General features: G+C 38.8%; 3 protein-coding genes across 4 annotated transcripts; 2 read left to right on the top strand and 1 right to left on the bottom strand.

Annotated features, from left to right (window-relative positions):
• The first annotated feature begins 9,008 nt into the window (after positions 1-9,008).
• Positions 9,009-11,414, top strand: LOC123707559 (outer dynein arm-docking complex subunit 4). The gene is made up of 3 exons (XM_045657690.1): positions 9,009-9,482; positions 10,218-10,478; positions 11,134-11,414. Exons 1-3 carry the CDS (start codon positions 9,009-9,011, stop codon positions 11,386-11,388), a joined length of 990 nt encoding a protein of 329 aa, XP_045513646.1. The 3' UTR covers positions 11,389-11,414.
• Positions 11,415-13,636: 2,222 nt separating this feature from the next.
• Positions 13,637-24,186, top strand: LOC123706934. The gene is made up of 5 exons (XM_045656584.1): positions 13,637-13,687; positions 21,276-21,332; positions 22,517-22,603; positions 23,344-23,580; positions 24,087-24,186. Exons 1-5 carry the CDS (start codon positions 13,646-13,648, stop codon positions 24,180-24,182), a joined length of 519 nt encoding a protein of 172 aa, XP_045512540.1. The 5' UTR covers positions 13,637-13,645; the 3' UTR covers positions 24,183-24,186.
• Positions 15,391-20,127, bottom strand: LOC123706933. Of its 2 annotated transcripts, XM_045656583.1 has the most exons (3): positions 17,825-20,127; positions 17,524-17,749; positions 15,391-17,449 (listed from the first exon to the last, which is right to left on the bottom strand). In XM_045656583.1, the coding sequence occupies exons 1-2, from the start codon at positions 19,373-19,375 to the stop codon at positions 17,699-17,701; spliced, it is 1,602 nt and encodes a 533-aa protein (XP_045512539.1). In that variant the 5' UTR covers positions 19,376-20,127; the 3' UTR covers positions 15,391-17,449; positions 17,524-17,698. The 2 variants fall into 2 exon arrangements, with proteins under 2 accessions (XP_045512539.1, XP_045512538.1); XM_045656582.1 differs by having other exon boundaries at positions 17,524-20,127.
• Positions 24,187-24,658: the final 472 nt, after the last annotated feature.

Genomic DNA, 24,658 nt, shown 5'->3' on the forward strand with positions numbered 1-24,658 from the left:
AAAACAGTCTCTAATTACTTCACTTATGCACACTTTACACAGTACTTTATCACTTGTATTCACTTTATCGCTTCGGTGTTTCTCTCCTGTTATCGCATTCCAAACTAAAGGTGACTGGTCGCGTTTCGGCTCGCTTATATATCCCTGGGAATAATTCTAAACAATATTCGAGAACTTTCTAGGCGGGCTTGCTACTGAGTAGCGATTGTACAATTCTAGAACGTCCGCACTCTTTGTCTCTTTCGCACGTTGCTCCGTCCTTGTCGTTCGGCGTTCTAGAGTGCTCAGTCTAGTTTCGAGAAAGTTCTGATCTTCTCTCTCTCTCTCGTATCATTTCGTCCTTGTCTCACACCTAGAAAGTTCGGTCTAGAATATTCCTTCATCAAAGGGGTATACCTAGGCCTGAAAACGCATAAAAAGGGGCCTCCTGAAAACTTCACTCTACTACACATGTTCTGAAACCGACTGAAAAAAGGTTTCAGCTTCCTGAAAACTAGGATAACATTATGGAAATTACAATTTTCTAATATGTGATTGACCCTCTCCTGAAACGGTCAGAAATCATATTACAGCCTGCTGAAAAGATCTCTAATTAGTGGAAAAATCTAAAAACATTGCAGTCGACCCGTCTTCGTAACAATATGATGATAAGTTAAGAAATAGTAATGTAATGCATTAAATACTTGCACGAGAATGTCTCCATTGCGTGCAAGCCTAACCGTTAATAGAAAGTTAAATCTTATTGCAGCATACAAAGTTTCAAAAAACAATAAAATAGCATGATTGACTTAGTGAATGCATTTACTTTTGCTTTTTGCATTTGCATGGTATTTAGGGCATCATAATATTTCTTCAAAAATGTTTGTTGTACAAAGAAGAGAAATCAAACAAACTAAAAGGTATGTCATCATCAAAATGTCACAGTGCTGATAATCACTTACGAGCAAAAAACCGAGACGTTACAACCTTTTAAAGGTCCAGATTTCAGTATCTGTTTCGTGATCATTTTTTTCTTCTCACGAGGTGTCCTTCCCCGTATGACAGAGGTTTAAATGCGCACGGACAGGAAGTTTAGTAGGTGCACAGCCGAATTTACGAGGAATAAGAGAGGAAAAGAGGCTGAAGAGGCTACTCTATCTATATATATAAAAATGAATACCTATTTCATGTCAGGTGTGTAGGTCATGGCATCACGCGTGAACGGCTGGACCGATTTCGCTAATTCTTTTTTTCTTGTGTTTGTTATTGTCAGGAGAAGGTTCTTATGAAAGAATAAATAAGAAAATTGCGCAGAAAATTATATTGAAATGAATTACAAAGATTAGCAAGAATTTTATTTATATCCCCATGTCATATAACTAACGGGCTTCACCTGATGTTAAATGATACTGTACTCTGGCACTCACACTGCCAGAGGGCTCGGCGTTGCCAGCATTGGTACTCTCTTTTCATGACGAATCCAACGTTGAATTAGTTCTAAAAAACTTCAGTCGCCTGCTGGTCTCACATAGTGGTGGCAATAACTGCCTAAAATAAGTCTCAGTTGTGGAACAACGGACATCTAGACGTCTAAAGTTTCATCATGGTGAAAGAAAAACGGTTACTCTTATAAGCAGTTTTTAAAGTTCAACTTTTCCGTAATTCCAACATAATCTATGCGTCTAATTCCAAAAAGTTTATTCGTGTTTGTTAATAAACGTAAATATTGTTGTGGAAGTTCCACGTTGACGGAAAAATGCTGACATTTCAGAGCGTATTATTAAAGCGACCCACTTAAATCGATAAAATTACCGTTCATAAATGTTTGCATCTATAATTAGGGGTGATTTCGTTCGTTGCGTGTCCCAAATAATCTTTACGTAAGTAAATAAAACTGTAATTTGTAACGACATTTTACAAAGTTACCTTGTTTTTATTGACTGTCACCATTTTTAACGAATAGGAAGGGGAAAAAAGATGTTTGTATATTTAACGTTATCATATATTATGCTTAAAAAATAGTTTCCGTATATTTAATTCGATTATTAAAAGCCTGCGTCGGTAACAATTGCCACACACGTCGTAAGAGACGTCTGATAATATAGATTTATTTGTTAAATTATTATATCTGATTCATTGTTGTTGTTGTCGTTTATCTTGTTTTCTTGTTATAATTTTAGTATAAATATAGATTATATTACCTTAAATTCTTTGGTTTGATTTTAGGTAACTTTCCTTGCCTAAAAGAAAATTGTCATAAGTAATGTCAGATATAACATTAATAATTAATTTACTATAGATTACAACATATAAATTGTCTATATACATAAAATAAGCGGGCTATATAAATCCTGCCTTACCTATAGTCCTTCATCACAATAAATAACATCATTAGCGTTAGTAATATGTTTTTTTTGTTTTCGATTAGAACAATAAGCAAAAAATGCTAGTATTTTTTTATTTCCTATATATCTTTATTTATTTTAACATTTATGTCTATGTGTAAACTTAATAAATAAATGATAGCATAAGAACTAGAAGTTAGGGGTTATAGTTAAGTTATCCATCAGGTAGGGAAAATTTTTGAAACGAAAATTCCCTTTAAATCATTGAAAAAAACTGTAAAAAACAAAGGTAAAACTTGTTATAAACATTGTATCAATCATTTTCGCGGGATATATGAGGCTGCATCTATAACAGGCTGCAGCGCTGTAACAGAACTTAAAAAATATTATAACCTATTACAATTAAGAGATTTTTTAAAAGTACCCAATAACCGTTTGCTATCCATTAACATTTTTTAAGTAACTTAAAATTATATTAAACGCTTATACGCTTTCAAATAGGTGCGACAGTAAGCGGGAAATAGGGGATTGACGCTGGACTGTGCAAATCGAATACACATTAAAAAAGTTGTTTCCGGTAGCGGTGATAATTGTCCGAAACGTATAGTCTGTACGTTGATAATCTCTCCCAGCATTAATTATTCTTAAACCAAATTTGATAGTTAGTAACCATCCTTATTAAACTGACGTTACCAGTGTATACAATACCTTATAACAGGTCGACAAAGTCATCAAGTTTAGTCGCAAATCTTACCTCGTATTGATAACTTGCATTCATATCGACATTAATTAGTTTTTAAGGTTTGTGTTAAACTTACAGAATGTTGTTAGTGAATTGGATACTGTTTTAATTTCGTGTTTCTGAAGGTATGTTTAAGATTAATTTTATAATAGGTTTATGTAATTGTAAAATTTTAAATAGGTGTAAAATTATCTGTTCGTAGTTAATATCTCGGATTAATTATTACTAAAAGATTAAACACAATGTCACATTAACCTAGGACCTGTCTTCCGTGTAAATAAAGATATTTAAGTCGTAGTTATTGTAACACACTTACACAGTAGCGGATTTACCAGCAGGCTGCGTAGACTGGAGCGGCAGATTTTTGAGGCGTCAAATTTGAGAACCAATTTTTTTCTGCTACCTCATAGAAATAAAAAGATTTCTTCGTGACGGATTTCTGATGTTTTACAGATTGTTATTGTGTTATTCGGTGTAACAAAATTTCATATTCTAGAGTAAAATATTCTAGATTTTAAAACAAATGGTGACTTTCACCAGTAAAATACTCGAAACAGAACCAATTTGAGTGTACGACCAACCGGGCTCCAGAAGATAAACCACTCCTTATATGGATTTGTATTTACAACAAACTACCAAGCGAAATTAGAAAATTATTACTTAATAAATTCAAGGCCCTCGTAAATTAATCAATAAAGCTTTTTATAAATTTGACTGATTTGATTGATGTCTAGTTCAAACAATTTGAGTGACTCAAAACAGCGATTAAAAAGAGTGGCGGAAAGCTTCTTGCCAGCTCTACCCCCTTGACTTGCGAACGGGTAGTAAATGTAAATTTACAATTAATTTAACTTCTTTTCTAACCTTCATAATAGTCTTTGTTTACTTTGAATAAAGTTATTTTGAGTTTATTCTAAAACATGACACTTGTAGAGGCAAAGGCGGCAAAAGCTTCTTTAAAATATGTAAATCCACCACCACTTACACATTTACTTAAGTGGAATACTGTTTAGAATTTCGAAACATACCATGTTACAAAGTTAACTTAACAACGAATTTGTCAAGTGTAAAGTTTTGGTGATACCGAGCAAGTGTTGTCGAAACTTTCGTAGATATTGCTTAGATATCAGATATTTGAATCTAAACTATTTTGGGCGATAGCCTGAAAACTGCCTTTCAGTTTTCTATAACTTTGTATCTACGTTTTAGAAACATGCAGGAGTTTAAATCACTTCGAAATGAGAACTTCTTTCCCCCTTAAATCCTTCCAGGTATACGTGAGTCCATTAAAATGTGATTAAAAACTTACCTCCTATAAGCCACCGCATAAGCTAGATCTGACTTAATATCAGATGGTCAGTCTGAAGTTCAATCCTCTGTTTAAGCAAATTTTAATTGAAAAAAGTCACATCACTCATCTAAATCTCTATGTAACATTGTTATATTTATTGTAATCTTTCTCCGAAGCTGGACGCATGAAGTATGACATAAGTCGAAAGATACTTGTCGAGTCTTAGGCCCACAAAGGCTGTAAAGCCATTGATAATTGAATTACGAGAAAATAAAAACTGTAAATTTTATTTATAATAAAATTCAATTTATAATTGTTTAATGTAGTAGTGATATTTGAAATTCTTGGCTTGGAAAAGCGACCCTATCTACAATTCATTAAAATTATTTTAGCGTTTATATAACTATATTAGTAATTCTACAGTACTTATACGTTTTTGATTGACACACAATTATTTTACAAAACATTTTTTCATTGGGCAATAAATTATGCTTTGGTTAAATCACGAAGACCTTCGTGACTTACGACCACAAAAATAATGAAATTAGATATTTCATGGATAAAACCCCTTACGACATCGTCTCGTATTTCTGTTAAATAAATTATTTGATTACTTTTGTGCAATCTATATGATGAATACTTGGAGATGGTTCATTATTATTAGAATAACTTCCGCTTGCAATTTCGCCCGAATTTCGTGCATTTTGACAAGATTTTTTGAGTTCTCATCAACGATAATTTGGTTTCAGTCAAATAACATCAAACAATTATTAATTAAATATGTTACGTAGCCCTATACCATGGAATCGCAATATATCAAGAATAACACGTACCTAATGTTACATGGTGTCAGCGGAATTCCTATTTCGCAACTTACCGTATTTTAATTATAGTTTAAATTGTAATTTTATTTTTAAAATAAATTAGTTTAAAACATTTGATTTTTTTTGAAACCTTCGGCTATGGCCTTCGTAATTAATATACACCTAAACTCGAATGATATACATCTGTCGAAAACACAAATATCTAATCTTTAACTCAATTTATAATATGGATTTGACGCTTCCGATTTTTGACCAGAAATCAATTAGAATCTTATGAAATAATATGTTAATATTCATAGGTGGTACCTATAGTTTCAAACAATTATTGTTTTCTTACTTTACTGGGCTAGCTATGTCTGATATAAACAGATTGATACTCTTATTGCTTAGAGCAGTGTTGGACTAGTGGCGTCAGCGTTCGACTCTCATTATTGAAGTCGTAGATTTGATCCCCGCCCGATAAACTTTCGTCTATGTGCTCATTAAACATTCGCTCGAACGGTGAAGGAAAACATCGTGAGGGAACCGGCTTGCCTTTGACCAAAAAGTCGACGGCGTGTCAAGCACAGAAAGCCGATCACCAACTTGACTATTAAATTGACAAATGAAAGATACACAAATCAGTGGCTAGACCTAAAAAGGTTTCAGCGACATTTATTTATTTTTTGATACTCTTATCAATATTGTACGGTTCCCAGGTTTGCTTTAAATAATAGAGGATTTTTTTAACTCTATAATAAACCGCTTACAACAATAGTATATATGCGAAATATTTAAATGTTATTTCGATATAAAACGAATGCTAAAAGAATTCTAAAAGAATGCAATGTAACAGTCGAACAGAATGCCTACGTCTGGCTATACTTTCGGGGCGCAACTCTGACGATTTTGGTTTTTCCCACGCTTATAAAACTAACAAAGCCTGAGTGAGCAAAATGTACAGCCTTGTACAAGTATGTATATACTATATATTCTGTGTAATATATGAATCGTTGTAATAATAATACGCGCCGAATTGTACGGCCAGTTTCTTAAACCTGTGTTAATGTTTAGTGATAAAAACCGAAAATCTTATTTGATTTTCTTTGAAGTTAACTTTAAGTTTTCAAATAGAATTTAAAAAGCTCGCTGATGCAGCAATTTTTCTGCATTATGATAAAAACATGCAACTTTTAAACGAATTGTCGGATTGCATGAACAATTTGGTATCGCGAGCCGATATCAAAACTAAATTAGGGTTCATTAAGCTTGTCTATAAATAATAAGTAATTTCATAATACCTGCCTCTACAATCCGGATACATCTGGAAAGACTATCAGTTTCCAGCAGCTTAAAGAAAGAAATTAGTAGAAAACTGTTAACGGAACACAGTAAGTGAATTTTCAAAACATCATGATTAACTGAAATTCAAATTCTAAATAACGTTTATAAAGTTATGAGAAGCACCTTAACATCCAAAATACTCCCTGTGAGGCGTGGGCCTCACGTTGGGAAACACTGTTGTAGAGGGGTTAGGTGCACGGGCGTTCTATTGCGGGTTGGCATCCGGTAGACAGTATTAGTGGACCTAGTGCTGATAGTCTTGTGGCAAACAACGTGCAGAAATCCTCAGAGCCGTGAGGTCGCTCCGTGAAGCCTGTGAAGTGCCCAGGAGACTTCTGTGCTTCTGGAAGGAACTAGGCTGGCTAAATTAGCCAGTACTTTACGCACAACAGACCAATTATGAATCTAAGTGCAGAAACTGAGTCCGCCATCCTTAACCTTAATCCAGGGCTGATTTTTAATTACACAGTTGATCAGCATTTTCTAAAATTATATTTTTGGCCTTGTTTTCAATACAGTAATAATATCGAAAAGTTTGTTATACGAGTTTCCCCTAAAACAATTTGTCAAATGGAATGCCATTTGGGAGACAGTTGACAAATATTTGTCGTATATTTCATGGGAAAGTGGATTTTCAAGTAAATGATATAGGTTGGGCAGCGTCGTCAATCAAAATTATGTATAAGGGGAGGGGTTTTGATATTTCATACTTTATAGTTTAAGTGTTAAACAATGGGCCGTGGAAAAGACCCTGAGCAGTCTACAAGCAACCCAGTGGAAGCTAAGAAATACCGAGACGAAGCCAGTGGCCACAACAAGAATAGGAACTATGAGCGGGCTCTTGCTTCGCTTGCTAAGGTTAGTGCTAATATCAGTAGCCTTTGGCTAAGACGTATTTACATCGGCAAACTTCAGAGACCTGTCGAGCAAAAACGCTGCACGTCATCATCCTTGTCTCAGAACAGTTCAGGACATTTTTAACACCCTATAACTTCGTTGTGTTTAAAACATAAAAGATTTGTAATATTGATCACTATAAGATATTATTGGCTTTAATTAATTACGTAATAACTTAAAGCAGAAGGTTTCTTTAATAGGGACTGAATAAACGGGCCAGGTATTTCATGGATCTCACAACTACTTACGGAAGAACTGCGTTGCAAGAACTGTTTTTTTTTTAAGTTTTGTTTTACTTTGTTGCATTTGTAATACTTTGTGCCTACTTTAGTATATTAGTTTTATTCTAGGAATACATTGTCGTTGTATTCCTATACATTGTCTTCACAAATAATCATTTTACTAATGTATACAAAATATTGTTAAACCTATTTTAAAGCCCACATGAAACTACCTTTTGGAAGTGGTGACTAGAATCATCTTTATATTTTATTTAACGTTCAAAGGTGGTCTAATTGGAATAAATTATTTGACTTGATACACGTTCTGTTATTGGTTAAATAAGAAAACAGTAATTCCTTTAAATAAGGAACTCTTATGTCTCTTTCTGTCCAGTGTTTACGCTATACGTTAAAATGGTGAAGTTAGTTTCTTTTTTATGAATAAGCTAGTTCGATAAAAGCGCTCGTTTTCTGTTACCACTAATAACGATTGCAATCACGACTTTTATGTTGTGTTTTTGTACCGGGTCATCCCAAGTGACATCAGCGCTATGAACATTGACACAACTTTATCGCAATAGGAGACAAAAACTTTAACATCGCCTTAGGATATCAAGCAGTCAGCCATAGGAGTTTATACCACATCAAAACACGGTAAGATGGTAGACATATAATTAAACAAAAAATATTATCCTTTATTTCCTATATACGAGTGGATCGTTTAATAGCTCTTAGCTCAGTTGTAAAACCTAATTATCAATACACAACCACCAACAACAGTTAGAAACAGCCGTTTTAATAAAAGGTGTATTAAGAAGTCATTCATACATCTTTGTAAAGGTAAATCTATTCTATTTTAGATAAAACTTATAATTCAATTACAAAGTTGCTGTTCACGTTTGCTCTCTGACTATAGCTGTCACCTAAGCAACTTATACTACTTATATAAGCTGTCCCATGGTCTTCAGTACAATTTGATACCATGGACCAATGGATATCAAATTATTAAGGAAAACCTTTGTCTATAAATAAACTACATCTTAGAAGACATTCTAGCATATTTTTAATGCCTTTTAAATAGACTATTTGTCTTAAGCAACATCTTTGTGCCTTTAAAACCTAATATGTCTATCAGTTTAAATAAGGAAATGTTTAAATGTGAAATTTACTCTCATAAGGATATTGATATTTGTAATACAATTATTTCGTTATAACCATGTCCACAATGCAAGCAACATGTCATCCATACGACCAGTCCTACCATACTATTGAACTCGGAGGCTATAAGAGTGTGCGAAAACACATTCAGTCGCCATGACAACCACGGCTGGGGCGTCGAAATCAATGACACTTCACACACCCTTTACATAACCATACGCGTAAATCATGGACAACGAAGACAACGCAAAAGCACAAGCTCGTTCCATCCTTGGACCTACAAAAGACGCCGAATTCCTACAAAGTTTCGTACGGATCGGTGTTGGCGATGAGGAGGAGGAAACCCCAGTCCCCAAAGCTTCGATCAGCAAGCGAGCACCACCCGCGGAGAAAACCGACACCATTGAAGATGAGCAGCCAGAGGATAGAAAGGAGTCTCTCAAGCCGAAGAGAAAGAGTAGACGCAAGCCAAAACGTGAAAGACGGATTCGTCAAGAGGAGTTGTACACTGATAAGGATCGGGCAGCTGCTGTTGTGATGGGGTCTAAGGACATTAAGTTATCCCTCAATATGAAGGACAAGGCGGAAAGGAGCAGTGCTTTACAAATTCCAGCAGAGGCGGATGCTGGAACACTATTAGCGTTGGCACGTGCGGAGATGATGCGAGAGCGGTACCGTACGGCGCTGATGTTTGTGGATAAGGTATATTTACAATAAGGACTGTGATTCGAATTGATCTGGATTCGGTAGGCTGAAAAGTTCGACTGACATACACGTGACAGGACGTAACTAGTATTCAATATTTTTATTAGATTTGTAGTTAGCTCTACCTTACAAAAGACACGTATAAATTGATAATTTTAGTATTGCATACATAGTTTATGAGATATAGTATATTTAATGAAGGGACTTTAGTTTGTTTAAAAAATGGATAAAAAGGAATTTTGTGAGTGAGTATATCATTGCTTTTTTATCGAAATCACCAAATTATCAATATAGTAGTATACCTATTGCACAATAAAATAGTATGTTTTAACATTAAAATGGAATATTTATCAAAACATTTTATATTTTCACACAATCCGTCAGGACGGACTGTCCAATTTATAGCTACAACACTGAACTAGAGCTAATCAAAGCTAAACAAAACTTGAAGACCATTCAAAAGCTTGCCGTAAATAGAATACTTACAAAAAGCTTTAAACATAAATAAATAATACGTAATCATACTATTTACAAATGCTATTTTGCTAATGATAATATATTTACGCATTTTAGTTACCTAAAACTTCCGACAACAATAAAGTCGGGGAATAAATAAAATATATACGTATATATGTATAAACTCCCACAAAGAATCGCAACTTATTCTGTGTTTCATCATCCACGTTACTTAGTTAATGTGTCAAGTTTAGGGATATCAAACTATTGTTGTAGGCTATTGAGCTAGCACCAGAGGACAAGGCCGCCTACGTCGCGCGTAGCAAATGTTACCTGCTACTCGGCGAGCCCCGATCAGCTTTAGAGGACGCGGAAACCGCTCTCAAACTTGATCCGAAACACGCAAAAGCTTTACTCCAGAAGGCTGAATCCTTATACTATTGTGGGGAATTCGAAATGAGTCTAGTACATTACCATAGAGGCCTACGCGCACGACCTGATTTAAGTGAATTTAGACTTGGCGTTCAAAAAGCACAGGTAACTATTTAATATTGTTTTTGGCTTACGAGAGTACAAATTAAAAAAAAAATTGTGCGTGTACTAGTGTATTATGTACTTATTTTTCGAAAAATGATATATGCAACTTTACAGAAATTGGTTAAAGTTTAACAAAAGGCTTTTATTGTCATAAACATGAATACAAATAATACAATTATTTCATTTTACCTTATTACTACTAATATTATAACAGAATTTCATTAATTGTAATAGAATTATTCCTATCATTGTTAACGTTATTATATATTTTTCTTTTTAATGGCTTTGAATCTCTTAGAATCAACCGTGGTAGGGACAAGAATAAGATGGCGCGTAACGGTAAAATGGGACGGTAATTTTTTTTCCCTCGCCGATAAAGAAAGTCTAACTTCAAAAAAGGTTTAATTTAAAGCATAGGTTAGCTTACAAACTTACGAGCTTACGACAACATCGTAATTAAACCGCCTTAGACCTAAAAAGACGGCGTATGTTCAGGCACAGGAGACTGATTACTTACTTGCCTATTAGATTGACAAATGATCACGAACACTGATCACAGTGAAATAAATCGGAGGCCCAATCCCATGACGTTATAACGCCACTAGTTATGCCTTGCAAGGAAAGTTTACCTCATGAAGCATTAAACTTTTTTCAGGAAGCCATAGAGAATACAATAGGATCCGTAAAACAAGTGAAAAGCGGTGGTAAGAGGAATAGTAAACAATCCAGACCGGTGCTGGGCCAGCTGATGTCTGATAAACTCTATCTAGAGAATCTTCTGAAGAACCCTGACTTAGCTATTGCCGATAAGAAAAATGACGTCGTGCTGAAGCAGGCGGAGGAGGCCATACGCTTTTTGGAGAATAGGGAGGAATTCTGGAGGCAACAACAAAGCGCGAATCGTCACTAAGTTTTAGTTATTGTTTTTTTTAAGGGTTAGATCATTACTACACGGTCTTGAAATTGTTATCTTATTTATCAGTGCTGTAATATAAAACTAATACTTAAATGTTCGATGAAGATATTGCTTCAGTTTTTCATATATATTTTAGTTAATATTTCCCTGGAGTTTTCATTAAGTTGTAATTATTGTGGAATAACTTTGAATTATAATACACTTGAACGCCTATTTCAGTATTACATTATAAAAATTAAAAACAGTGTCTTATAATCCATTCCTCAACATTTAAATCCGTCACAAACTTTAAAATTCATTATATATCTCCTGTTTAATTAAGTATTTTTTATATAAATTGCCTCTACACAAAGACATTTACCATAAGAAAAATTCACCAATAACACTACTTACAGTATCTTAAGGAGATGATACTCTGTCATGTGTACTATTTTAATTATGTAATAGAAAAGTTTTTGCCCGACTGTTCAGTGATTGATTCCCAGCACATTATTATTTGTATGGGTTTGCGTGTTTTAAATCTTCCTAAAGGTTCCAAGTTAAAAAAAAAATATTTTGTAAGTTTTTAATAGAAATACTACTGTAATTTATAATATTCAGAATTTCTTTCGTTATGAGGCCTTAATAAAACTCACTTTTACGTATATGTGTATAGGAAATGAACCTAACATGAACATTTACTGCAATCTTCTGGAATATTTTCCATGGGATGCCGAAACATATGGTGTCGCCGGAGGCTGTGAAACTATTTCATTTTTATTTCTTATTTGAAGTTGCTTCACGATCCGTTCGCAAATATCATCCAGATACATTTTGTGTTCGTGGTGTGTCATTAATTGGGGGTAATGAAGCTTTTGTCAGAGCCGCGTTTGTTTTTGCTCCAGGTCATACCTGGATGAAGCACGACATACAAGTGTGTTTCTGACATACTAAAAACTAAAAACTTTGTGAAAAGTGCAGACTTTTTATATTTCATTGCCTAAATTACACTTCCGGATTACCGCGAGATTTGGCGCTAAATCGTAACCATCCGAGGGTATGGAAAACATACAAGAAACCACCCGGAAGTTAAACATTCAGTGTAGGTAAAGATGACCATAACTAACTAACAGTATGCATTTACCGGCCCTGTTTGTTCTGGGTCGCGTTGTTTGTTCTGAGCTCGCTTTTTTAGTAAACTCACGGATCAGGTGTATAATGTAGATATAATGGAGCGATGATTCTACGAGCTCCAAGCAAGAACCTCAGATGGAACAAATTTTGAATTCGCGTGTACACTCCAACTTGTGTAGCGGCCACTCAGCGAGCGATACATCTAGAAAATAAGTTTTCTAGACATACTTGTTTATAGATTGGCTGAGTTCACAAGCGCTGCTCGTTATGTTATTAGTTATAGGATCTATGTATCTATGTTCTGGCCGTTTTGCAGCCAACAGGAATCGCTAGAGACGATGGCAAGCGGCCGGATGGAATGTCAATGATCGCTTCGAAGATGGGCCGGGCTTTGGTATAGAGTATCACTTGTGTAGACACGTTAGCCACGTCTCACCTTCCTCGAACAAGCCAAAAGTCTGGGGCGGCCGCAGTGCAGGCGGAAAATAAGAAACGGCTCAAATATAACAGTCTTTCCTCCAACTCCGACTTTGTTCTGGTTGGAGTAGAGACTCTTGGGCCGTTGGGTTAGTGCATAGACGCTTATTAAAGGTTTAAGTTGACGCCTGGTAGATAATACTGGTGACTGGTGCTTTCCTCGCTAAATGAATAGTTATCGCAATACAGCGAAATGATGCCAGCGTAAAACTGTCAAACAAACTGCCACAGGGATCAAAGATTTACAATTTGTTTTAATTTTCTTTTTATTAATTTTAAATTATTTTTATTGTTACAATGTAGGTTAAAACAATTGTATATGATTAACAATCCAATATATAGTATTATATTTAATGGCACTTTGAATTGTAGAATTATCGGTGTAGGTATAAGTGTACAATGATATAAATAGTAACTGTTAAGATGAGAATTATATAGAAATACACTCTACTACATGCTCTATTTTTGTCCAGTTTTATGTCTATGGTAATAGTTATATTTTATAATGCATCTGTGAAAATTACATCCTAATTACCTGAAACGACGAATGTGAAGGGCATCTATCATCATTATTAGGTGTAAAATATAGATAATTACATCGCAATCAATTTAAATAATATATAAATGGTACATGTAAAATATTCTCAAACAGTGTGTAACAATGAACGGTTACAGTTGGTTCCTGATGTTTTTATTTATGAAGGTGAGTTTTTGATTGTTAATGTAAATACTATAATCATTTTTCTATTTATTATATTATACAGATAAGACTTTCGTGGCTTATACCTAGCCTGGCTGCGGTTCTAGTGAACAAATTGTATTTTTTTTAATGTAAGGGGCCAAACGGGCAGGAGGCTCATCAGATGTTAAGTTATACCGCCCATTCCATATATGCCTTCAAATCTAGTAATTCAATTATGGTCTTAAGTAACTAGTATTTATGCCTCACTCTGAACAGGGATAAGACGGTCGGATGTTAGTTATTTTGACTATGTATTTGTGTGTTGTTATTAATTAATTACTTTAAGATGTCATTGGGTAGGTTTAGGTTTAGGTAGGTGGACTCAGTTTCCGCACTTAGACACGTAGTCGGTCCGTTGTGCGTAGAAGCCCTGGCTAATTTAGCCAGCCCAACTCCTTCCAGAAGCACAAAAGTCTCCCGGGCACTTCACAGGCTTCGCGGAGCGACCTCACTGTTCCGAGGATTTTTGTACGTTGATTAGCCACAGCCTCGCATTCCAGGACTACGTGGGTGACTGATTCCTCTGCGCTGAAACAGCCTCTGCACAAGGGGCTGTCTGTTGCGCCTAGGACGAAAAGATGTTTGTTAAGGAGACAATGGCCCGTGATTGTCCCTATGATTGTTTTGAGATTGGTTCTGTTCAGGTTTAGAAGTCGCTTAGTAAGTTGCGGGTTCACAGCCGGCAGAGCTATTTTGGACTGTTTGCAATCTACACTTCGCGACCATCGTTGATTCTGGAGTACAGTGGATCTCTGGCGAATCCAGGTTCGAACTAGCGAGAAGGGCAAGGGGAGAAGCGGATGCGGGCCAGCAGGTATCATACCAGAGCCTCTTCTCGCAAGCTCGTCGGCTGCGTCGTTGCCGAGAGAGCCACTGTGTCCCTTAATCCACTGTAAGGTAACTCTATTTGTTAGAGCTATTGCCTCCAGTGCTTCGTGACACTCCAGTATTAGTTTGCTGTTTGTGTTTTCGGTACCGAGCGCCATCAGCACGGATGCACTGTCCGATATGAGCTTAATGTGAAAGTCGTTGACTCCCATCCGCTGTACGGCTCTGGCTGCTTCGGTTAGAGCGACACATTCACATTGGAAGATTGTGCTTTGTGTGCCCAGAGGTAGGTGTATGTTGATGTTGAGATCAAAGGAGAAAATACCAGCGCCTGAGCCACACCCTGTTTTTGAGCCATCAGTGTATATACGTAGCTCATTCAGGGGCGACTGATCTTGCTCCTCTTCTCTCAGTTGTATAAGATATTTCTTGTTGAATATTAATTGATTTGTGATTCTGTCACATGGCGCAGCTATAAGAGGTTGGTACTCTATTGCCCTGTTGAGAATCACTGTGTGTGAACTATAGTGGTTTTTTCCCCATAGGTCCAATACCATAAGCCTGATGGCCGCAAGTGCCGCCTCCTGCTGTATGTGTAGGTCTAGAGGTAAGATTTGCAGGGCTATCTCCATTGCTGCGGTCGGAGTTGTTCTCATACAACCGCTAGCAGCGGACAAGGCAAGCCTTTGGAAGCGTCCCAGTTTCGTGATCGCCATTTGAAGTTCAGATCTTGGCCACCAAACCAGGGCTCCATAGGCCAGCATTGGCCTGATTATGGCAGTGTATAGCCATAATGTTATTTTAGGCGATAAGCCCCATTTCACGCCTAGCATCTTTTTGCATTGATAGAAGGCGATCGTTGCTTTGCTCAGTTTGTGTTCTAGGTGTTTGTTCCAGAGCAGTTTACTGTCCAGAATCACACCCAGGTACTTTATTTCATTTTTGAGTTTGAGTTGTGTGTTGAAGAGTTTTGGAAGCCTGTGTGGTCCCAGAACCCTCCGGTTTGTAAAGAGTATTAGCTCTGTTTTTGATGGGTTGACAGATAGCTCGTGCTTGATGCACCATCTCTCAATTACTTTGAAAGCCCTTCCCATGAGATCGCATAGGGTACTTTCAAAGCTTCCCGATATCAAGATAGCTATGTCGTCCGCATAACCCACTGTGTAGAGGTTGCCAGCGTTGAGTTCTGTGATGAGCTCGTTAACTACAAGGTTCCACAGTAGCGGCGATAAGACACCACCTTGCGGGCAGCCTCTGCTGACAATGCCCCGTGTCGTGGAATTAACAGTGAACTGTATAGCTCGTTGTTTTAGCATGTTGTTTATCCACCCTATCAGGGTTGATGATACTCCACATGTAACGAGTGCTCTGGTAATGCTCGTGAAGTTTGTTTTGTCAAAAGCGCCTTCGATGTCAATAAATGCACCAAGGGTTGACTGTTTTAACTTCAGGGAGTCGCCAATGCGAGACACAACGTTGTGGAGTGATGAATCCGTTGACTTGCCTGGGCTGTAGGCATGCTGATTTGGGTGCAGGAATTTGGATAGCGATACCTGGCTACGTATTTCCAGATCTCCAAGCCTCTCCATTGTTTTTAACAGGAAAGATGTGAGGCTTATGGGTCTGAAGGATTTTGCCTGGGTATAGTCCTCTCTGCCTGGTTTTGGGATGAATATTATTTTCACTTCCCTCCATTTCAAGGGTATGTAGCGGTGGGCTATACATGCTCGGAAGATTGAGACAAGATAGTCCACCAAAAGGTTTCTACTCCATCTTAGTAGGCCTGGGAAGATGCCATCCAGGCCAGCCGCTTTGAATGGTAGGAAGGAGTTGATTGCCCATGTTACTTTTTCATTTGTGATTATTTTGTGAGCTACATTCCAGTCTGAGTCGGTGGTGGCACTTTCTGAGTAGGGTTGCCATGCTTGGTCGTTGGCAATTATGCAGCCTGGAAAGTGTGTTTCCATCAGTAGTTCACATGTTTCTGCATCGGTTTTTGTAAATGATTTATCAGGTTTTTTAAGACAACCAATTGAGTGATAAGGCTCACTAGAGAGGCATGATTTCACTCTGGTTGCCTGGTTGTTGCTTTCAATGCTGGTGCAGAAGTGTCTCCAGCACTCTTGCTTCCTAGAGCGTAAAAGTTTTTTGAATCGTCTTCTCGCGATTGTGTACTTGTCCCAGTCGGCAGGTAAACGGGTATTTCCTGCTCTATTGAACAGCTTCCTGACCTTCTTTCGGTGTCTCTCCAGTTCGGGGCACCACCAGTTATGTCTACTCCCCCACCTAGGCATGGTAAGGGGACACGACCGTTCAAAGCTGGTCTGGAGTAGGGACGTTAGGTTATTTACATGTTTGTCTATGTCTTGTACATCAATGGTGGTTGGTATTGTTAGTTTGCTTACCTCTGAGTCGATTATATTGTAAAATTTTACTGAATCAGTTCTCCGAGGTATGCGTCGTGGTTGTGGTTTAGGTAGCTCCCCTTTGATTGTAAAGCGGATCCACCTGTGATCTGAGCATGATAGCTCTCTGGAGACATGCCAATCCTGTATGTGATCTGACAGACCAGAGGTCACCATTGTTAGATCGATTATGGTTTGCGAGCGTGCGTTGATAAAGGTTGGTTCAGAGCCGCTGTTTGCTAAGATAAGATTATTGCTAAGAATGAAGTTAAGCATATTCTCACCTCGAGCGTTGGTATTTGCATTACCCCATAGCGTGTGGTGCGCGTTGGAGTCTGCTGCGATTATAAGCTCCAGTTTCTCCCTCTCACAGTAGTCAGCCAGAAGGCCGAGTTCTGGAGTGGGCACGTCCTCGTCACCCGGTAGGTAGGCGGACGCCAGGACGATGTCTGGATGTGCGTCCCTAGGTAACCTAATGGTTGTAAGGTCCCTTGAACACAGTTCGTTAATTAGGTATGCTGGTACATGTTTAGGTATGATAATGCAGGTTCTTGGGTTACTTACTGAGGTATCCAGCAAAAGTTTACCACCGGTGTTACCCAGGCCGCATACCTTGCCATTCCTGATCCACGGCTCCTGGATCGCGGCAATGGTCTTCGGGTTGGTCTCCAGCAGTCTGCGTAGTGAAGCCGACGCTGTTTGGCTGTGCTGGAGGTTGGTCTGGATAAGGTCAGTCCGGTTAGGGGGAGGAGCGCAAACAGCTGTCGCTGAATTCACTCCCCCCTGTCTCCTGAAAGAACTCGTCATCCGAGGTTAGTTGCACCGGTGAGGGTGGTTGTTGAGCTGTCTCCATGGGGACGTTTACCTCGGCAACCGCGGCTATCTCCGTCGTTGACGAGGGCGGCTTTGGCCCCGAGGATCCCGTCCCCGATGTACTGGCAGTAGTTACTGTGGCGGCAGCTACCACTGAGGGTTCATCCTTTTCCAGAATTCGGATATAGATGTTCCCCATCAGATAGTAGATGCGACGTTCGTGAGCCTTGATCTTTGAGATCTCATATTCCGGAACACGAAGGAACAAAGATACGCCTGTCGGGTCCTGTGTTCTACGTTCGTGAGTCAGGGTCCAAGATCTGATGTTTAGGTGGCGGTTTTGCCTGGTGATCAGTTTCCGTAAAGTTTCCGTGCTACCAGTGAACCCTGGAACATGCAGTAAGCACGGCACCTTCTTCGGAATGTCTGACTGAGGCCGTACCACCAGTTTGGTGTCCGGTATCGGATTATTGATGACATCGCATGCTCCGGTAAGCCATCCCAGCGTGTAGGTATCCTCGCACCAAGTTTTGAGGACACCATCTGAGAAGTGGGCTCTTCCCCGGAATCTGATGTCGTTGGGTTCAGTTGCTAGGGTAGCTTCAAGATCCGCCATGAGCTCATCTTGGATTTTACCCTCGATTTGTAGGCGGATGTTATCTGCCTGTTCTTGTGTCATGTCTATAAAGGGCTCAGTCATCACGGCAACACAAAGCTCGTTGGCTTTGTAGGATGCTGCCGCTTCCGCGTAACTGGCCGAGGTCCCTGACTCCAGCCGGAGTTTGTTAGGTTTAACCCTTTTACTCTCCCCAGTCGGTGTCACGGTTTCCTCTGGCCGATCGCGTTTCTGGCCCTTTGTTTGTTGTTTGGTTTGGTTTGGGTTTTTGGTTTGGTACCCCCCTCTAGGTCCTTTACCGCACCTAGAGCCAATAGGCTTGAGCGCGGCAGAGGACCCAGTCGGCTTCGGTGCCCTTTTCCCGCGTCCTGCAGTTGTGGTAACCGCGGGGGCAGTTCCAGGGTTCTCAGGTATCCTCTGAGAGCCGGTAATCAGCTGTTGCTGTTCCGTCGCTCTTTTGGCCTTCCTGAGCCGTCGCCTTTTTGAGGAGCTTAGGACCATCCTGGGAGTCGATTCCTGAATCGCTGATTTCAGGGCCGACATGTCCATGGTCGAGGTTTGTGCACTGGACGTGCTCATCGTCGCAGCCTCGGTCTTCCGCATCGATCTTGCTTCGGATGCCCCCCCTATGGACGCAGACATTGCTGTATCATCCTTCGGAGTTGCTATCTTCTGCTCGACCGACGCAGTCAGCCTGGCCGCAACAGTGGACGCATCCTTGTGTGGTGGTGTATGAGATACCATTGGAGTGGGCACGGTTAAGGGTGCATCCCGGTTTGGCGCTTCCTCAGCCGCTGCCCTCTCCTTTGGTGCCTCGGACGCTGCCCTATTGGGTGCATCCGTTTGCGAGATAGGGGCATCAGAGTATCGTGTCACTGGTGACTTGCACCTCAACACGTCCTGCGACGCAACCCTGTTTATGTTAGTTTTAGGCGCATCTGTGGATGCAGCCTTTTGTTGGTTTGTGTGTTTTGTCTCTCTATCCATGTGGTGGTATGAAAAAGATTCACCGTCGGAGCTCTCCACCCGCCACGGAGCCCTCAAGTCGGGGACGTCCCTTGCTCAGCAAGCGACGTCAGAGCTACTCCTTCGGTATAGAGTCAGCGTGTAGAGGGGCAGGCGCGCCCGCACGCCGCAAGAGAGTACGGAGCTGTTCGCATCCCGAGACGATGACGCAAACTCACCCCGAGTCCCGTGCCACGCCGACGCCCCCCCCACCCACACCCCGACTCTCGCTTGGTAGCCCTCTTACGGGATACCACAGCCGGTTGACCGTGGTCAGCTAATCCACGGCCTCCCGTGTGAGGGGAAATCCAGACCAAAGAGGTGTGTTGTGTGCAGCGCACAACTGTACCGGCGCACTACTCCACTCAACCTCCAGGACTCCTTCATCCCCCCGTACGGGTCCCCGCGCACGGCACAAACACGCGGGAGGTCATTTACTGTCCACCGTCCTTTTATTTTGGACGATGAACTCGCAAGGACATGACCTCTACATCCCTGCAAAAGTTCGCTTGGTGGTTTTAGTTACGTCTAATACATAGGGTATTAGACCAAAAACAGGGTTGGCAACCTCGGGAAGGTTAGTCCACCAAACTTGCCTTGGGGATCACAGCGACCTGCGCTACCCCCAAGACCACGCCTCCCTACCCATCAGAAGGATGTGGTAGGGTGGGTTTGCACCTATGCTACCATGCTAAAGCGAGCATGTCGTGCTGGAAACCGTAAAAGCATAGATCCAAACCCATCCCCAAATGGATGGATGGATGTCATTGGGTAATGTATAGAAAGGCGAAAAACCAGAAAGGCCAAGGTTCGCTTAATGTACAGTCTTGTACATGTATTTCCTCTTTTAACATTAGGAGTCGAACGAAAGGTTGATGCGCTGGATGTGTAGTGTTGAATACGGCTCCTAATACCGGCATTTTGGACCAACATCCTCAAATAATTAAATGCCGAAAATACATTCGTCGCTTGTACACACATCTCTAGGAATTAATATTTTTTTGCTTATCATCCGGAGCCATGTGGAGGGAAAACGTGCGTGTGGTCGATCTCCAACGCGTTGGAACAATTGAATTAATGCAACAACTGAAACCATTATGCAACAGAGCAGAAGAAAAGTGGAGTGCGAGTAGCGGTTCTGAGACGAAACAACGATGTGGAGCAGAATCTTACCACGGCCACTTAAAAAAAAGGGCAAGATTAAGAACGAAAGGATTTTTTTACATATGTGGCAAAGAGGACAATCAGATACCTATAAAAACGTGTTTAGACAAGATATTAAATGTGTGAAAATGACATGAGAACCTAAAAAGTGGCAGCGCTAACTAATTTCTGGCAATTCAAAACGCAAATTCCTTACAATCGAGTAGCCCCCATTATCTTAGCATACAACCCACGACTCTTTGTATTGAAAAATTCGGATGTGTCCGCCAAGCATCCGCAAATATACACTGTGAATACATAATTTACATAATTAAAGAAAATAACAATAATAGCAAATAAATTAACAAGAACACCGAAAGGTCTCCATGGAGTTGCTGAAAATGTCCACCAAGTAATTTTTCACCACAGTTTTAACGTAAATCCGAGACAATCTGTTAAATAGAAATACACAATAAGCACAATATTAGGCATATGAAACGTAATCTCTAGTCTGACCTACTAGTTTATAGGTATGTGATGGAATGTCTTAAAGTTTCCTAAATTGCAATATCGAGTTATAAGTGTATATGAGCACAGACGTTATTGAGTTTATTGCATCACGAAGGAAGACAATCTGTACAAGCATTTCTTAAAGGTCTCAACTCTAACGTAATAAATTACAAAAAGGTTATTCGTGTTTGTTAATTAACCTAAATAAAAATGTATTTTATTTTTGCAGACAGCAGCTGGTGCAGATGTTGCACTACAAGCGTGTAGCAATCTATTGGTAGCTGAGGTAAGGACTGAAGGTAGAAAATATGTATAAACCGTATCATACATGCGTGAAATGTTAAAAAAACTGTTAATTGTCCCTTAACATAGAACAGTGTGGTTTCTTGGTAGTTTTCAATACAATGCTGGAACAGCTTGCCTCCCCTAATCTGCGACATTCAAGGTATTACGTCTTTCAAAATAAAATGAAAACGTTATAGAATATCAGTCGCATTGGGAATTTAGTTGAATGTTTTATTTATTGTTTTAATAATTTCAATTGATAAAATAATTGTTTTATTCAGTGTATATTGCTGTCACTCCAAGATAGTATTGATACACTAAAAAGCAGTGTTGCAGGTGACTGCAGCCTCACGGCAACATGGGCCCATTTCTGATTAAAGTGATAAATCCAAGATTAAGGGCAGATTATAAATCATACTTGGAACAGCTTGTGCTTTAGTTAAGGATGTCAATATTAAAATATAACCTAATGGCCCTAGAATCTTTGGCCATGCGTTATACTCGTCAACGGGCGCTACTTGTGGTGACCGGTCGGGCTTGAATTCGTGTATGCGGTGATGTTAGTTATTTCGACTACATATTTGCGTGTTGTTCCCACGAGAATGTTAGTTTGTGCTCCTATTTCACCATGCATACCGCTGATAGAGGACAAATCTTTGTTTTTTTATATAATATTTATTATTACTTACTTAAAGATGTCATGTGGAACATAGTGTTATTAAAGGTTGCAGCTCCTTATAAACATTTTATGAAAAAAAAACTTAGCTATTAAAAAGTGACAGAGTTTATTGCCAGTTCTTCTCTTCCGTTCTAAACCCTTGATTTGGGAACTGGCAGTAAATGTAAAACTAGAAACATTTAATGTGTATTTTGACGTTGAACATTGTGTTACTTAAATGAATAAATGATTTGATTTGCTTTTTCTAATAAGCACGTAAGGCAAGTGTGTTAGTGTTACATCCCCATAGACACAAAGTCCAGTGACGCACAGCAGGGACAGCTACACGCACAGATGACAGTCGCAAGCTCAATCACTAAAAATATTATATAAATAACTAAGCTGATCTCAGGAACACACTTAACAACCCCAACATACGTTAAAAATATCTGTAAGCGTCACCAGTATTTTAGTCTAGTTGGACCGATATGTAAACATTAAAATAATAAAGAACTTAATTTTTATAGGATGACAAATGCTGCGATAGTCTTAAAATCTTCAAATCACTGGACGAGGCGGAAAAAGAGTGCGCTAAAGATTCTAAAGAAATAACTGTACGTATACTTGTCATCAATAAAGTTTATAACTGGATATTTACTAGTTAATTTATTAATCTTTGATTGGTAAGTAGAAAAAAGCTTTAAATAATCTTTTGGCCATATTCTTAAAGTTCATATGTGCACACATTCACTTGATGTTACGTCGTATGTTTTATGGGTGAATCCGGCTCGAAGGACCACAGAGATGTACAGTATCTCTTTAATTTTTGATAAAACAATAATAGTATTTGTTTTTCTTCTTTATGCTTTGATAGATATGGTATATATGCTTTATGGTTAGATATTAATTCTTGTATATAGCGATAGGATTACTCCCCACGTACCCTTGTTGAAACTTTTTTGCTCAGGTTAAAAAAGCCAATAATATAAGGTCGTATATGTTAATATCATGTAAACATTCAAATATTCACCAACAGTCCAGGGGTTAAAATTTTAAAGGCAAATATTACATCGTTCATAAAATTAGGTAAATGCATTGTAAAATTTATTATATTGGTAAATGTAATTCATAAGTAATCACAAGCTTACAAAAAGTTAGCTTATTTCAATTATTGACATTGAATTACACATAAACCAAAAAAGTGTATTATGCTCTCGTACAAATATTCCGAACGAAATCCCTAAAGATTTTAAGTTTAATAGCATTTGATGCTCTCACTACTCAGCTTTTAGGTAGACGTGAGTTACCTCAGTCGGCTTCTTCTGCCTTATCAAAATACTACCCGTTATTTCAGTGCGATTACTACAAGTGTATTTTAGAGAAGAAAGGTCTCCTCAAAGGAGATACTCTAGATGACGAGGCCACCAAGGTGTTCTTCGCTGCCGTTGCTGATGAGTATCCCGAAGAGAAGGGTGTTGTTAAGAAAATGGAGGAGAACTGCTACAACGGAAAGAACAAGGACTTCGACCTTTTGGATGCAAATTGTCCAATACTAAACTTCTACATTTGCGCCTACATTAATGCGCTTTTGGTAAGTTTTAGCTAGATTTTAGGTGAATCTTAAATGCCTTCAGCTAGTGTTGTTGGGGCGCTGGTTCCACATAGCCTCAAACGAGGGCTCTAAACTTTATAAAAATACAAATGCGTATTGTTGGGGATAGTAATCCAGTAAACAATTCTAAACCCTGAACATGATGCAAACGTCGACTTCGACCTCGAACAATAGATTTTTGAATGCCATAAACACTTGGGAAATCGCAAATCGTGACTTTTTATAGTTTAGTGGGGGGTAAACCTACTACTACATAACACAGGGAGCCTACGGGACGCCCAAAACGGGCAGGTATCACCCCAAGGAGACCTAATTCAGTGGGACTATTGGCCGTCTTTGAGGTAGGCCTATACTCTTAATTTAAACAATTGGAGGTCGTAACTCTCAGGAATCCCACCAGGAGTCTATACCTCAGGTCACTAGTCCGCAAGAGCCAGGGATCAAGACCATTGAAATAGGTATTAATGTAATCTTATTTGTTACAGGAATGCACATCATGGAAAAGTATGACACAGTGTCAAAAGATTTCTGAAGACGCAAAAACATGCAAGGTCGCACTCTCACAGTATGGAATAAAATAAAGCATTAAAAGAAATATAATTTTATTGTTCATACGGCTTCAATCTCAGTACATTCAGTTATACCTTACACAAAATAGTATTTATGAACCAGACACTTATATTCAACAATATACAATATTTACAGGTACTATATACAATTAACAAAATTCCAAATTAAACATATACCAATGCACGCTACTGAAATAAGTGTACCACATGACTCCAAGTAAAAAAGCTCGACGGTCTGTTTGTTGTGAAATTTGTTAATATAGCAGCCAATTATTATTAAACCAATAATTGAAAATCGGAATTACAGAGTAGCGGGGCTGTTCTAGAGATCTAAACAATGTTATCGAAGTAATCTAATAAAATATCTAACTAATGCAAGCAAAATAGGTGGTTTTGAGGTCCCGTAGCATTGTGGGGCATGTAGGTGGCATACGAATACGAGAAAAATACTTCGCTGAGAACCGAACCCAGCACCTCTAGTACTGGAT

Source organism: Pieris brassicae, chromosome 3 (genome assembly GCF_905147105.1).
Source record: "Pieris brassicae chromosome 3, ilPieBrab1.1, whole genome shotgun sequence".
In the NCBI taxonomy this organism is placed as follows: domain Eukaryota; kingdom Metazoa; phylum Arthropoda; class Insecta; order Lepidoptera; family Pieridae; genus Pieris; species Pieris brassicae.

Bases quoted from the DNA above. Each gene is read 5' to 3' on its own strand.
- LOC123706934 (XM_045656584.1), top strand. From the start codon at position 13,646: ATGAACGGTTACAGTTGGTTCCTGATGTTTTTATTTATGAAG. The intron at 21,333-22,516 runs GTAAGGACTGAA...TAATTTTTATAG, and splicing joins GCAATCTATTGGTAGCTGAG to GATGACAAATGCTGCGATAG. The intron at 23,581-24,086 runs GTAAGTTTTAGC...TATTTGTTACAG, and splicing joins CCTACATTAATGCGCTTTTG to GAATGCACATCATGGAAAAG.
- LOC123707559 (XM_045657690.1), top strand. From the start codon at position 9,009: ATGGACAACGAAGACAACGCAAAAGCACAAGCTCGTTCCATCCTTGGA. The intron at 9,483-10,217 runs GTATATTTACAA...CTATTGTTGTAG, and splicing joins CGCTGATGTTTGTGGATAAG to GCTATTGAGCTAGCACCAGA. The intron at 10,479-11,133 runs GTAACTATTTAA...AACTTTTTTCAG, and splicing joins TTGGCGTTCAAAAAGCACAG to GAAGCCATAGAGAATACAAT.
- LOC123706933 (XM_045656582.1), bottom strand. From the start codon at position 19,375: ATGGATAGAGAGACAAAACACACAAACCAACAAAAGGCTGCATCCACA.